Source organism: Eptatretus burgeri, chromosome 1 (assembly GCF_056783735.1).
Source record: "Eptatretus burgeri isolate ZD-2024b chromosome 1, Ebu_testis_v1, whole genome shotgun sequence".
Classification (NCBI taxonomy): domain Eukaryota; kingdom Metazoa; phylum Chordata; class Myxini; order Myxiniformes; family Myxinidae; genus Eptatretus; species Eptatretus burgeri.
The window spans coordinates 21,009,746-21,026,080 of NC_140961.1; the positions used below are offsets into that span (position 1 = coordinate 21,009,746).

A 16,335-nucleotide genomic window follows, 5' to 3' on the forward strand; every position below is an offset into this window, starting at 1 on the left:
CACGTGATTCAGGAGGGTAATGGCTAGCGCTGATTATATTTTGGTCAAAATCGGTCAAAGGTCAAGGTCACAGTGAGGTTAAACATAATTCCGTAAATTCATGTGGAGAAATACAGTATTTTTGCTTCGCTCAACGTTACGAGTTCGTTTTAACTTCGATTTTAATTTTGTCTTCGGTTTTTGCGATCGCTTCGGACGCTTGAAACTCGGTTGTCGAAATTCTGGTAAAAATCGGATGTTTTGGAGACGTTGTAAGATTGTATAAAAAAATATTTCACTCGACGAGTCACGGGTCGTCACATGATGCAGTGCGCTCGAGCAGACGCATCGTTGAGTCACGTAAAAGTTTTCCGTGTGCGCGCTGACGGTGTTTTTGATAAAGATGGTGTTTAAAAGTCATTTTTTATCCCAATAAAGGTTATCATCGCATGCCTGACTCACTAAGCCGTCGGATTATGTAAAGATTGTTGGTGGATGGCCGAATATTACGGTTTTGTGACTGATAAAATAATATAAAATAATTGCGTGGAGAAATGGAGATTTTTGCTTCGGTCGACGTTACGATTTTTGATGGTTTGGTACAGAATTATCGTAGAAACTTCTGGTTTGCGTCGCTACCTTCTCTCGAGACAGCTTTTATTAGACAAGGTCAGAGGTCAAGTTGACGATTTCGTAAGTACCAGTCTTTGACTGCTTGTTTGTTTGTTTGTGAACAGTATTACGGAAAAAACTCCTTGACGGATTTCGACGAAACTTGGTGGGGGGATGAGGTATGGTCCAAGGATCATGCCATTAGATTTTGGACTTGGTCCAAAGTCCAATATGGCCGCGATGGCGGCCATTTTGAAAAAAATATTTGAATTTTTGTTTTTGCATTTCTACATGTTTTCAGTGATTTCCAACCCCCCCCCCCCAAAAAAAAATTGTTAGAGAAAAAAAACCAGAAAATGTGGTTTTTTTTTCTCTAACTTTTTTTTTAGAGAATGAATTGAGTATGTGGAGTACGAATTGAGTCGTGAGTACGAATGAATTGAGTATGCAAAAGTTAAAAGTAAAAGGGAAAGTTGCAAACTATAACTCTGAGCACTGTTGATGTCAAATTGAATGAATAGGATATCAGGTTCACTTGAGTGACCTAGCAGTATTGGCGGCGGAGGTTTTGCACTCAACTGAGTGCTCCCCCTCGAGTTAACCTCCGCCATCGAAGATCGGAGGTTACTGTTTTCACCCCTTTCTGTTTGTTTGTTTCTTTGTTTGTTTGTGAACGGTTTTACGGAAAAACTCTTCGACAGATTTCGCCGAAACTGGGTGGGGGGATAAGGTATGGTCCAAGGATCATGCCATTAGATTTTGGACTTGGTCCAAAATCCAATATGGCCACTACGGCGGGTATTTTGAAAAAAATTTGAATTTGTTTCTTTTTTTGCATTTCTACATGTTTTAAGTGATTTCCAACCCCCCCCCACCCCAAAAAAAAATTGTTGGAGAAAAAAAAATTTGCAACTTTTTTTTAAACAAAATTTCCATTATTTTTTTTTGCATTTCTACATGGTTATAAGTGATTTCCAACAAAAAAACATGCCAAAATTATAATTGCGGCTGATTTTGGAACTTCAGGTGGATATACCCACGTAAAATCAATTTCTGTCTCAAGGAATCGAGTTATGACGAATGAATTGAGTATGTAAAAGTTAAAAGTAAAAGGGAAAGTTGCAAACTATAACTCTGTGAGCACTTGTTGACATCAAATTGAATGATTAGGATATCAGGTTCACTTGAGTGACCGAGCAGTATTGGCGGCGGAGGTTTTGCACTCAACCGAGTGCTCCCCATCTAGTTTAACATGTTATGTTAGTTCTTCAGGCCTGTTTGTGTTCTTTATAACATCTTTAAAAATGCAAGTTTCCTGTTTGGAATGATTTTCAATTTTGTTTGACTGCCAGGCAGGCAGACTGAGTAAAACTATTCTCACTCTACTCTGCTCATGTATGATTGGGACAAATTCAGAGCCAAAGGACAAAAAAAAAAAAAAAACCAATGTCACCCGCAGGGTGAACCGTATCTTGCCAAAAGGTGACCACGTGTGACTTCTTTAAGGTCACACTGAGGTGAACAGAGCTGCTATCCACCAGGAGCAACTCCTTGAGGAATATCTGCCTATGAGAGATTCCGATGAGAATCGTTCTGCAGAGTAACCATGAAAAATATGTGTTTGCCTCATAACGTCACCAAATGACGTCATAATGTCTCAAGCTTGACATATCTAATCTAGAAAGCACTCATCGAGGTGTTCAATTTGAGGTACTACACAATATGGTTCCTAAAACTTGAAAATTTGACCTTGGGGTCAAATATGTTTGACCTCAGGCGCTAACCATGAAGGTCAAGGCCAATCGCCACCAAAAACCAATCAACTGAGCGCCAGACCATATACTACATTCCCATAAAGTTTGGAGATGATTCGATTAAAATTACTCAAAAAATAAGGGCTTCGTCGACCTTCATGATTTACCGCAAAGTGACCTTGACCTTTATGTGTGCTGAAGGGTATTGTAATAATACTACGATATGTGTACCCACAAGAGTTTCCGATGAGAATTGTGCTCTACAGAGTGATATCTTCTTCTTCTTCCTTCGGCTGCTCCCGTTAGGGGTTGCCACAGCGGATCATCCGTATGATCCGCATAGTGATTTGGCACATGTTTTACGCCGGATGCCCTTCCTGACGCAACCCTGGTCGCCTCTTACGACACAGGGATATGGTACACCTATTTTAACCGGGGTATACACCGGCCCAGTACACTGGTACTCACTTCGCCGACCTCGGAAGGATGACAGGCTGAGTCAACCCCCTGGTGTATTAATTCAGTGGCCGAACGGGGCTTGAACTCAGGACCTTTTGGATCCCAAGCCGCTGCCCTAACCACTGCGCCAACAACTTACCAAGCAACAGATCTTGCAAAAAACTTCGTTTTGGCAAGATAAAAAACTGCAGGTCCGTTTTCCGATTCATGTTTCGATTTGTGTTCAAAATACAACATTCAATTGAAATCAAGTTGTTCCTCAATCATAAACTGACATTTGTAGACAAAAGAATGGACAGACAGAGTGAACCAAATGCTTAACGCCGCTTTTCACTTCACGTCTGCGGGGTAATGAGAATAGATGGACACAGGTATTGGAGTGAATCGGCAGGTGTATGTTTTTCTCCTCGCTCCTTTCAATCCCCATATTAATGCCCCATTTTTAGCTCGCCGGTTCGAAGAACAGAGAGCTATATAGGTCATGTGGAGGTGGGTCGGTTCGTTGAGTTTTGTTGTGCAGATCACCAATCTAAACGAAATTCACCCTGTACATTCATGAGAACACACCATTGAAATTCCTACTTGTTTCCACATGCACAAGTTGCCACACCGACAGTTATTACCATTTGAAATTACCGCCGTGAAGTGGGCGTGGCGTGCTTGTAATCACGGAGGAAAAAAAAAAACAGGAAATGACCAAATCAAGATGGCGGCGCCCATGGTTGTCATGTGATTGAGTGATTTTTGGTCTTTCAACAACCAAATATGCGTTGTTTCATACACAGGGCGGGGAGGATGATGAGAAAGTGACGCAATTCGCAGATAAGAGCTGGCGTAAGGTATGAGAGTGCGAAGGCTTGGTGCGACGCCACAGATAGTGAAACTATCAACAAATGCCGTTTGCTGGCTGATCAAATTATGAAACTGCTGCCAATGACTGATCCTCCTGCGGATGCCGGCTGTCACCGGTTCTGCTATGCGTCGTTTTGTAACAAGGATCATATAAAACGTGCTGAAGCCAGGAAAAGGAAATCAGAAGCCAGCACTACTGCAGTTTCTGCTAGAGCCAGTGAGGTGGTGGGCAGACAAGAAGAAGAGGGGCACTCGTACCACAAAACACGTACAAAATCCCCCAGAACCTCTGTAGAAAGGGTGGCTGGCAAATCAGCTGGTGTACTGCCAAAAATTTGTATCACATGCCAGAAAAAAAGACAAATTCATCCGTGTCAAAGGAAAATCTCAACGTGATCAGTTGTCCCTGGTAGAAACACAGGATGGAGGAAAGCTGAGGGAAACTGCTGAGCAGAGGAGAGATGAACGTGACGTGAGAATAATGACAACTATAAAGGATAAAGACTGTGTGGCGCTGGAAGTTTGTTATAACCATAAATGTTATTACGAGTATGTGAATGACACATACCACAGACAGAGTGAAAGTAAACTCCAAACTCAGAAAGTGAACTATGACTCAACATTTGACATTTTCTGTGATAAAGTAATCCAGGTAAGACTCATTGATGGAAAGCAATCTATACATATGAAGAAGTTGTGTGAGATGTTCAATGACCTACTCAGAGTATGCGAAGGTCAGGATAAGGCCAACTACCAGGCAACAAGACTGAAGAAAAGACTGCAGGAACGGTACCCAGACATGATTTTCTATCGTCCACCAAAAATGTCTGAGAGCGAAGTGGTGTACATGAAGGACATTGATATTGGTTCCATTGCTCAGGATGCTGTTGAAGACTGTAGCTCTACAACAGAAACAGTCAACTACAGAGGATGAAGCCAGCCAGGGTCCACAGCAGGGTGACTCAGGCCTCAATTTGCATGTTCTATACTCGGGAGCACTCATGGTGAGGGATGACCTGAACAAACACCAAAGTGTGGACATTATATGGCCACCACTTGCTCCTGACTTCGACATTTCAAATGCTGAAAGAGCCGTCCCTGTTGCATTGTACAACCTTGTTGCATGGATAGCGGGCCTGTCAGACGAGCCAACCCTGGAGAAATTTGTGGAACTCCCACAGCATATTCATCTGAAAATGCTCTCTGTTCTTCAAGACGTTGTTTCTATTGCGTCAAGGGCTCAGATGTTTACTCCGAAGTCCTATGCATTGGGCCTGACTGTGAACCATTGGACTGGTTGTACTAGACTGTTAGGATTGCTCAACAAGCCTGGGCATTGTGTCTCGGTCAGTACTACACAGGCGTTGGAAACCGCTTTGGCGCTGTTGCAGATTGATCAGGAGGGAAAACTGCCCTCAAACTGCCTCAGAAATGTACCGACAATATTTGTGTACGATAACATCGATTTCAGTGAGGAGACCCTGGCCGGTCATGGGACCACTCACCACACCAATGGGTTGATGATACAAGACGCACCATCTGAGCCGATTCAGCACGCTCGTCCAGTGACTCTAATTAGCCGTCTTCAGCGGTCATTAGTTGGTAACACGCCACCCATTCTCAAGTATGGTGGCGGGAAAAGGCAAGGGACCACATCCTTTTACAGTTGTGACATTGACATCAGTCCGTCACAAGAGGACGGGCTATCGCTGGATGTGCTCTATTGCACAATGAAAACGGTCCAGAAAACGGACGGGCGGTTGCCGACATGGACTGGGTACAACACCATCCTTCGTCAGGATGAAGAGTTGACCAAGTCAGCCATCATCTACCTTCCCGTGATTGAGGCATCACCCACGGAACTGGACACCGTTTACACGGTCCTACGCCAAAGCATCGATATGGCTGATAAACTGGAACATGAAGTCGTTCTAGTCTTCGACCTTGCAATCTACAGTAAGGCACAGGAGATTCGTTGGTTGCACCCGGAGTTGACAGAAAGGTTGGTAATTCATCTCAGCGAATTACACCAACTCATGAGCTTCCAAGGCGTGATCGGCAAAAAATTCAGAGAAGCAGGTCTGCTCGACCTCATAATAGAGTCTGGTATTGTCGCTCAGCGTTCTGCAAATTCAGTAATAAATGGCCACCACGAAAACAGGAGTCTGCACTGTCGCAAGCTCGTCTACGAAGTGCTAGGAAGACTTTGCTTCCAGGCCTTCATGGACTCCCTCGCAGAGGAGACGCGTGTGCAATTCGAGAGGTGTATAGAGCGTCTCCAGGAAACGTTTCCGTCTCCGTTGTTCAAACAGTTACTGTCATCGGAAGAGGTCTCGGAAATGTTCACACGCCACAGCGACTTCAGACAGGAGCAATGTACAGCGAGCAAAACATTTGCATTCTGGTGTTCCTACTTGGAAATGGTGGAGATTATATGGGCAACTCGTACTTCGAACTGGCCGAAACACCTTGCGATCACGAGAGCGTCAATGCCCTGGTACTTTGCGTACGATCACCTAAACTATGCAAGGTACTTACCCGTTTACTGGCTGGAAATGGCCAGGCTAGAGCACTAACACCCAGACACCTATCAAGCGTTCATGGACGGCAAATGGACTGCCCAACGGCATAATCATTATGGATTTAGTAGTGTTGCGTGTGATCAGATCATAAAGCAGACTTTAAATAGGGACAGCAAGACCAGTGGAGGCATCATTGGTTACACTCAAAAAAGCACAGCTGTGAAGAAGTGGATCCTGTCCCAACCAGCACGTGCAGAAATCGCAAGGAAATGTAAGTCAATGGCGGGTATCCACGACTAGCCCCGAACGAGAAAGGATTTCGATGTGTCGAGCTCAAAGAAGAATGAAGCAGTGGTGGTACAAGTGATGGACACAGTACTTCACATGATTAACCCTTTCTCCGGCGCTCACCTTGAACTCGGCAATATTAGTTCAGGTGTCATCGCACCGCCAGCCACTTCCGCGGACTTGATGATTGCGTATGTCAAGGGAGAGAATGTTGTCATGCAATTCATGCGTAATCGGCTTCTCTTGGGTGAGGTCCCATTCTGCAGTCAGATTCCGAAGGCCAAATTGGCAGCTTTCTCGAAGACGCGAGGCAAGTCGGCGACTCCCCACCAGCAGACGCCGAAGGTTGAAATTGCGAATGAACGTCGTCTTTTCACACGACTGCTGTTGATTGGTGAGAAAAGCAATGTAACACTCCACGATCTGCTCGCGTACCCACTGGCGAACATATCTTTCCCGCTGGCATCTGTTGATGTTTCGATTGCGAAGACGGACAAAGCCAAACTCCGCAACTATATATTGAAACTGTGGCCCGATTGCCGTGTGGACGCTCGGCCTATCCAAGGTGCAACAATTGTGGATGGAATGGCCGTTATTCAGGCGATAAAGGCTGGTTCACTGCCTAACACTTTCGGCAAACTGGAAGAGATGGTGCTGAACATCGTAGTGGCCAAAGCACGACATAACCAATCTTCGAGACTGGACGTGGTGTTTGATACTTACCCAAGTATCAGCATCAAGTGCCTGGAGCACGCCAGACGAGCGGGCAGGGCGGGCGATCTTCAGGTACGAACCATCTACGGACGCGATCAAGCCCTTCCAAAACAGTGGGCCAATTATCTCCTGAGCGGAACCAACAAGGAGAGGTTGATAGAGTTCATCGTCAAATCGTGGACGAGAAACATCTCTCCATAAAAACTGGGCGACATGCTGTTGCACGTCAGTCATGCCGGCAAATGTGAGAAAATCGAGGCGTCGAATGGTGTCATGACTGTGTCGTGTCGTCAGTACCTGAACTTGAATGTGACCATGAGGAAGCTGACACGAAGCTCCTCCTACATGCCGCTCACGCGGGACAGAATGAAGAGTCGGTGCGCATAGAGAGTTTCGACACCGATTTGTTTGTGCTGGCATTGGCTCACTCGAAGTAGATTCGGGCGCGAAATTTTCATCTGGTCACAGGAAGTCCCAAGGACATTATCGTCGTTGACATTAGGAAGCTGAGTAATGCCCTGGAAAGTTCTGTCTGCGATGCGTTGATAGGTTTGCACAATTTCACGGGAAGTGATACCACCAGTGCATTCCACGGTAAGGGCAAAACAAGGCCATTTGACTTGATGATGAAGGGTCCCCATCTCATCACCTGTTTCGGGAGCATTGGTCGAGAATTCACGCTAGATCAGAATATCATTCACGACCTGGAACAATTCGTCTGCGCCATGTACAATCAGCCGACCATGAAGAGTGTGGATGAGGCTCGTTACAAGCTATTCTGCAGCCAGTCGCTGGGAGAACAGAAGTTGCCGCCTCCAAGCAACGCTCTGATGCTGCATTGCAAAAGAGTGAACTATCAGTCTGCGATCCACCACCGCGCGACTGAGAGGTTTATAGAAGCCCCTTCTCCTACATTTCACGGATGGGTGGAACGCAACGGAGCACTGATTGTTCACTGGCTGAGCAAACCACCAGCGCCGAAGGAACTGTTGCAGGTGACGAAATGTAATTGCAAGAAGACGAAATGCGAGACCAACCAGTGTTCTTGCCGGTCAAAAGGACTGTCCTGCACAGAGTGCTGTGGGTGTCAAAACTGCGCCAACGATGAACAGACCCATGCAGAAATGGAACTTATGGATGATGAAAGCAGAACTGACGATGATTCCGACGACGAACTGTGAATGCGGGTGTCACACTGCTTTTGCTGTGGTGATCTACTACACAGTGGTATTCAGGTTGGTTAGCATGTAATGGTGGACTTGAGTTTTGTAATAACAGCAGTCAAGAGCCTAGTTCAGCAACCGCTTCAGAGCAAGAAATACTGGAGTTCTAAGACAGTAATCCTCTTGTGGCAGTTCTACTTTTCATCAGGCTGAGTCACGCAGTCTCTTTGTCTTTGATTTAATCCGTAATAGCCAATGTAACTGTCTTTAATAGGTGCTGTAACTGCCTTTAATAGTCAATGTAACTACCTTTAATAGTCAATGCAACTACCTTTAATAGCCAGTGTGGCTGCCATTTCAGCAAAAAGTTGCCTTGGTCAACTCGAAGGCCTGTCTGGTCGGTCCAGACGTTTTCGGCCGGTAAAAATACGTAACTGCTTCGGTTTGTTACCTTTAATTATAAACATCTTTAATAACAGTGAATAGGGCTCTGTATAAACATATTGTATCATTTTAAGACCTCACAAGAGTTTTCTTTGACGTACATATCAGTCTAACCTTGATTCTTCATTTCTGTGTCAAAATCGTGCTTTAATGTTTGGTGTATCCTTTAATTGCCAAAAATGACCAATTGCGTCACATCCTCGACGTGGAAACAAGTGGGTTTGGACTCAGCGTCTAAAATTCTTTAAGTATGCCAAATTTCATTCAGATTGGTGATCTGCACAACGAAAATCATTTTCTGAAGGTAATAGCGAGTACCTCCACATGGTCTAATAGCGATACCCCCAGCATGAGCGTGAGCGTGAAAATGTTAAAGTTTTTGGTGCAAGTTATTTAGAAGCTTGCCATTCACTTAATGTGTTCTAGGATGCTGATATTTGGCATGGAGGTTCCTTTGGGGTATATTATTGATCTCATGACGTTGAAATGAAAAAAGTAATTAAATTTTTTTTATTTTTGACCTGTTTTGAACTTAACTTTTTTGTAGCACAACAACGTTAAAGTTTTTTTCCTTTCTAATGTTTTTATCTACCACACTATTTTTTTCTGATTACAATACACAAATACATATATTGATTAAAAATTATTTGGATCAGACTTCACTGCAATGCTTTATAAAAAATATTATTAGACTAGTCTTTTAAAAACGAAAAACGATAAATGTATAAACAGGCGAGCATTGCGTGGCTTTGACACAAACTCTCTGGTATTCTTATATATTGTGGTCCTCGAGTAAACGCTTAATTACTTCTGCCACCAACCTGGTTTAGGCTGAACAGTTAAGGTGGCTGGCTTAAGATCTTAGGGTCTTGAGTTCAAGCCCCTGTGGAGCTGTTGAGTTCACACCAGGTGGGTTGACTCAGCCTGTCATCCTTCCGAGGTTGGCAAAATGAGTACCAGTGTGCTGGTAATGGGGACATTGCATCAGTGGCACAGTTGCGCCCCCAGTAAATGATGCATCTAAGCAGCCACAGGCTGCATACGAATAAATAAAGCCTCCACCACCGAAGGTGGATGGAGGTTATATTTTCATGTCTGTTTTTTTCTGTCTGAGCAGAATATCTCAAAAAGCTATGGACTGATTCAGAAGAAACTTGAACAGGTTGGGTGTGTGACAAGGATGAATTGATTAGATTTTGGTGAACATCTGGATACGAGAATATTTTTAATTTTCCAAGTGATTCTTCACCATTGAGAGATCGGGCCAAAAACAATATGTGGTGAGGTATCAAAAAGTTATGAACGAGTTATGACAAAAAACTTGTTGGATGGGTTGGGTACGTGACGAGAACAAGTTTTCGGTTCAAGCATCGATACAGATCCAGCCTTTCAGTGGGATACAAAACATAAATTGTTCAGCCTGGTGGAGGTATGCACTCAAAAGTGCTGTTTTAGTGTTACCTGTTTTTCTTCTAAGAAAATAAAATTTCAAATAACCCCCCACCAATGCAATGGAGTGGATATGCATGTGTTTGTGCTTATGATGAGGTGGCAATGCTTGTGTTCCGTGTTAGAGGAGATGCCGCATGGGCTACATGGTGAGAATTGACATTTTCTGCATCTACTTTCCTGGTGCAAAATCCTCTCGTCATGTAATGATGTTTTGCTTCCAGATGACATCACAATTATGATCATCATAATTTAAATTATTCACCATGTGGATCTGAAGCTGGTCTGAAGCCATTGGCCACTGGACGGCCAAAACCACCAACACCACCGTTCCTGCATCGCTTCCTTGCCCCTGGCCCTGCATATCAATAAGAAACCCGATGTCATTTTCAGCCACGTTGAGTTAATAATATAATAATGCCTCATCATTTGACTTGCAGACATGAGACGAGACATCCATGTTAGCTGACTTGAATTGGGACATTATTGAACTACGGACAAATTATCATGGTCTTGTACATGGACAACTTCCGATTCGTATATACAGACACCTCCCATGCTCTTCCAGCTGAAGAAGCTGCATAAAGCAACAAAGAAGGCCTACGCAAGGTAAGCACTTTGCTGTTTCAAACCCTTCCCAGAGTTCCTCCACAACTATAAACACATTCACAAATAGTACTCGTACACACATAAGAATCCCAATGCTACACACACCCTCAGCTTCTGGACTGGTTTCATCACTTATTGGCGACTCATCAGTGACAGTGCAGATGGCATGCATACCAATGAGGCTCCCAAGCATGTACCACGTGCAAACGTCAAAAGCAGTCAATATATAAATAAAGACCCACCCACCCACATCTCTCACCTGTGAATGGAGGGAATAGCCAATCAGCTCTCACCTAATCAACTCAGCCCAGGTGGCTCAGATTATGTAAATAAATTGACTATATATATATATATATATATATATATATATATATATATATATATATATATATATATATATGTATGATGTGATTTGTGAGAAACATTTTTCTTACCTATTATATTTAGCTACGTAGTGAAAAAGAAAACATTGAGTGTTTTTTAACTTGTGTGTCTCCTTCGAACACCACTCAGAAGTTAATGTTGAAATTGTAAGAAGATTTGTGCAAAGGACAACAAAGTGAAGAACTTTAGGATGTAGAATTGGCAACATCATAACATCCTTATGATACTCTTTGTACATTATAAATAGTTAGTGTTGTTAAAGCCAGTCGTTGTTCATAACAGAAACTCTTTTTAAGATGTCTTTCTCCTTCCCCAATTATAAATGAGGTTGAACCATTACCTTGTGGACTGAAGGGCATGCGTCTGGCATAACCATTGGCATAGGCTGCATGGGATGGGGGCGGGGGGGAGGGGTGGAGGATTGACAATTATTCATCATGCTGTTCATATATCACTGCATGCATACACCTACTCTAAGAAGATATATCTGACTAATAAGGGCAACAGAGAGCATTAAACATTGGATGATTAATACAACAACACCCTGCTGTTGGTGTTAGCAACATGCTTTCTCTTCCTGGAAAGCAAACCCGACCGATGACAATCTCAGCTCATTCCACAAAACCCGCAACAAGAGTGTGTCCACTCTTAGAAAAGCCAGAAAACACCATCTGTCCAACCTCAAGATTGAACTTTCAAACTTGTCTCCAACTCTAAAACCTGGTGGTGCCTTGTCAAGTCTATCACTAGTGTATGCTCCTCTTCCATCCCTTCCCTTACTTCAAATGGCACCACAGCTGACTCCACTCGTGAGAAGGCTGAATTCCTTAATTCTGTGTTTGCTTCCAAATCCTATGTCCCCAATCCCTTACTCTTGGTACCCATCCTTCCCTGCCATACCCAACTGCTCCTGGATTTTGTTTTGCACTTGAGAAGGTGGAGAAGTTTCTGTCAATTGTCGACTCTGACTCTGCAACTGGACCGGACGGCATCAGCTGGCGTGTCGTAAAAACATACGCTGCTGCTCTTTGACTTTCTCTCTCTGCCATTTTCACCCTGTCATTTACCATAGGTAATTTTCCATCTGCTTGGAAATCCACCAACATCAATGCATTCCAAAAACAACATGAAAAAAAAACGATTCCCTGAGCTGCAGACCGATCAGCTTACTTAAAATCAGTATGGCCACTGAATCCATTGCAATTGATGTGAAATCATTCTTTTTCTCCAACAACCTCATCTCAGATCACCAATTTGGATTCAGAACAGGTCACTCTACCATGGACATGCTGCTCCTACTCTCCCAACAATGGATGGAGGCCTTCGATGTCAAACATGATATCAGGGCCGTCTCTCGAGACATATCTCGAACTTTTGATACAGCCTGGCATCCTGCCTTACTCTCCAAACTCTCTGCCCATGCAATCCACCAAGGCAAACTCCACTCTTAGGTTACTGACTTCCTCTACTCTCATAGCCAACATGTGGCTCTCAACGGATTGCCCTAAGGCAGGGTGCTGGGCCCAGTCCTATTCCTAATCTCCATCAACGATCTCTTCCTGACTATCTAGAAAATCGTCTACATCTATTTGCTGATGACTTCACCCTCTGCCATGACATCCCTCAGTCTTCAGATGGGCAGGCTGCAGCCTCTTCACCCTCTTCAGACCTTGGAAAAAAATCACAAGCTGGTCAAACACTTGGAATATGTCTTTCAGACCCAACAAATCCCTATCTCCCTCTCTCTCCCTGAAAGGACCGCCTGGCAAAACCCTTCATCTGCTTTATTAACAATCCTCTTGAAGAGGTTCAGTCATTCAAACTCCTGGGTCTCACTATCAGCCATGATCTTTCTTGGGGAAACCACATATCAAAGTTGGCCTCAAAGCCAGCCACTGACTGGGCATCCTCCATCATACAGAGTCTTTCCTTGGCACACCTGAACACCTATCCACCTATAAGACCTTCATCTGCAGCTTGATGGAGTACTGCTCTCCCCTCTGGGCTGGCGCCCTTGCTTCACACCTTGTTAAGTTTGATGCCATGGAAGCCAAGACCTTCAAGATCATTGGAATCTCCCGTGATGAAGCTGAATCGATCGGCCTATCACTTGGTCATCACAGACAAGTCAGTGGTCTCTGTTTTCTACCACCTCCTTTCTGGTCTTGTACCCATTGCTCTTTCTGTGCTTTGTCTCCCCTCCCCAGGTTTCTGCAGGGCATGCATGGTCCACTATCAACCCCCATCTGATAAAATTACTGAAATCCAGAACAAACACATTCATATTTTTTCCCCTGCCTGTGGAAGGTCTCCACAGGCAGGGGAAACTCCACAGGCAGACTGGTCTCCTATCACTACTTTCTCAAACATCAACTCATCCTGGGAATTCTTTCAAAGAAACTTGCTCTCCCTCATGCACAGATTTATCCCCTCTCGTGTTCAGTTGTCTTACCCTTCCTCCCGCCCTTGGTTTACTGAAGCTTGTGGCGAGGCAGTTGTCCTGAAACAACTTGCCTTTGCCTCATGGAAAGCAAACCCAACTGAGGGCAATCTCAGTTCTTTCCACAAAGCTCGGAACAAGTGTGTAGCTACCCTCAGGAGAGCCAGAAAACAACATCTTTCTCATCTCAAGTCTGAACTCTCAAACCTCTCTCCCTCCTCAAAATCCTGGTGGCGTTTAATCAAATCTGTTTCTGGTGTATGTTCCCCCTCCATCCCCTCCCTTACCTCAAATGGCCGCACTGCTGATTCCACACGTGATAAAGCTGAATGTCTAAACTCGGTGTTTGCAGCTAAATCTTGTGTCCCAAACCCATCACTCTCTCTACCCACTTTACCCAGTCGCACCCAACTGTCCCTGGACTCTGTATCCTTTTCTCCTGACAAGGTGGAGAGCTTGCTTTCAAACCTCGAGTCAGATTCTGCAACCGGTCCAGACGGCATCAGCCCACGTGTCCTCAAAGCCTGCTCTTCTGCTCTTGCTCACCCTCTCTCTGTTCTATTCACCCTCTCATTTTCCCAAGGTCATCTGCCATCTGCTTGGAAATCTGCTAACATCACTGCCCTGCATAAAAAAGGTGCAAAAACAGATCCCTGTAACTATAGACCAATCAGCCTTCTCCCAATCATCAGCAAGGTTATGGAATCCATCATCGCTTCCAGACATGAAATCCTTCCTCTTCTCCAATGGCTTGATTTCCAATCATCAATTTGGTTTCAGACCAGGTCACTCTACCCTAGATATGCTGCTACTGCTCTCCCATCAATGGATGGAGGTCCTCAATGCCAGACAGGAAATCCGAGCCGTATCCCTGGACATATCACGTGCTTTTGACACAGTCTGGCACCCTGCCCTACTCACCAAACTCTCTTCCCATGGTATTCAAGGCCATCTCCACTCATGGCTCGCAGACTTCCTCTCCTGTCGCATGATCAACGTGTGGCCCTAAATGGAGTTCTTTCATCCCCTCTTCCTGTGCAGGCTGGAGTTCCTCAAGGTAGTGTTCTGGGCCCTGTTCTTTTTCTGGTTTTCATCAATGATCTCTCGGACTCTCTGGAAAATCCTCTATTTCTCTTTGCCGATGACTCCACCCTCTGCCGTACCATCTGTCATCCCTCAGACCGGCAAGCAGCAGCTTCTTCGCTCACTGCAGATCTGGATAAAATCACAAACTGGTCCAACACGTGGAACATGTCTTTCAATCCAGACAAATCTCACACTCTCACTATGTCTCTTCGAAAGGACCGTTTACAAAACCCCCCCATCCACTTTCTCAACAATCCTCTGGAAGAAGTCTTTTCTTTCAAGCTTCTGGGTCTCACTATCTGCCATGACCTTTCCTGGGAAAGTCACATTTCCAACCTTGCCTCAAAAACCAGTCGCCGACTGGGAATCCTCCGTCGTGCAAAGTCCTTCCTCGGCCCTCTTGAGCTCCTGACCACTTACAAAGCTTTTGTCCGTAGCCTGATGGAGTACTCCTCTCGCCTCTGGGCTGGTGCTCCTGCCTCCCACCTTTCTCGACTTCACGCTGTCGAAACCAGGGCTTTTAAGATCATTGGCATCTCCCGCAATGAAGCTGAGTCTTTGGGCCTCTCACTCAATCACCGCAGGTTGGTCGGTGGTCTTTCTGTCTTCTACCGACTCCTCTCCAGCCTTGCCCCCCCTGCCCTCTCTGTGATTTGTCCCAACCACATTTCCACAGGGCGCTCAAGGTCCGCCAACAACCCCCTTCTGGTAAAACTACCAAAATCACGAATCACTGCTCATCTTCACTCTTTCATTCCTCTTTTTCCCGCCTTTGGAATAAACTTCCTCACTCTATTCTTTCCCATTCTTCCCCTCCAGGCTTTCAAAACAGCTGTTCACCACCACCACCTCTTATCTTCCCCCATCCAAATCCTCGATCTTTTCTACCCCCGATAATCCACCCAAGCCCACTTCCTTCAATTCTCCTGCTTTCCTTCCTGAAAGTCCCTTTAATGTCCATCTTCCCCTCGCCATGTTCCCCGTCCCATCCCCATCCCTCCCCCTTCCACAGTTCACCTGTGTCTGTTCCCCAATGTTTTGTCCCTTCCACTCCCGCCCCTCTTGTCTCATGCCTCCTTGCTGTGAGTTGTGTGTTAGCTCTCATACGAGCCTCGACCAAGGTATACAAAAAAAAAAAAAAAAAAAAAAAAAAAAAAAAAAAAAACCAACTGCCACGTCCTCTTCAATCTCCTCCTTCAAGACAGCTGTTCACCACCATCTCAGGTCATCCCCCATCCAAAACCATGATCTTTTCTCCCCCACCCCTGTTAACCTCCTCCCACCTTCCAAATTTCCATTTATTCTTTCCTGAGAGTTTGCTTCTGTATCCATCTTGTCCATCCCATGCATCCTTTCTTGCCCCTCATTCCTCCCCACACCCATTGTTTGTCCACGTCTCCTTCCATTTTGTCCTTCAACCTGACTTCTGGTGGCTTCCCCCCTCTCTCTACTGTTGCATCCTGATCGTTCAGTGTACTAGGTCTCCCATGCTAACACATACACACATTTATTTTGTAGCACTGCAGGGTGTGTGTGGGGAGGAGGGCGTGTAGAAAAGTTCAAAGGTAGACATGGGGGAG

At 44.9% G+C, this 16,335-nt stretch overlaps 1 protein-coding gene across 3 annotated transcripts in view; it reads right to left on the reverse strand.

Annotated features, from left to right (window-relative positions):
- The window catches only part of LOC147033984 (uncharacterized), a 57,916-nt gene that overhangs the window by 7,042 nt on the left and 34,539 nt on the right, over window positions 1-16,335 (reverse strand). For all 3 annotated transcript variants that reach the window (XM_085874351.1, XM_085874361.1, XM_085874343.1), the window contains 2 exons: window positions 11,570-11,614; window positions 10,502-10,594 (listed from right to left, as the gene is read on the reverse strand). In XM_085874351.1, coding sequence (XP_085730477.1) covers window positions 10,502-10,594; window positions 11,570-11,614 — 138 coding nt within the window. The remainder of the gene's footprint in view (window positions 1-10,501; window positions 10,595-11,569; window positions 11,615-16,335) is intronic.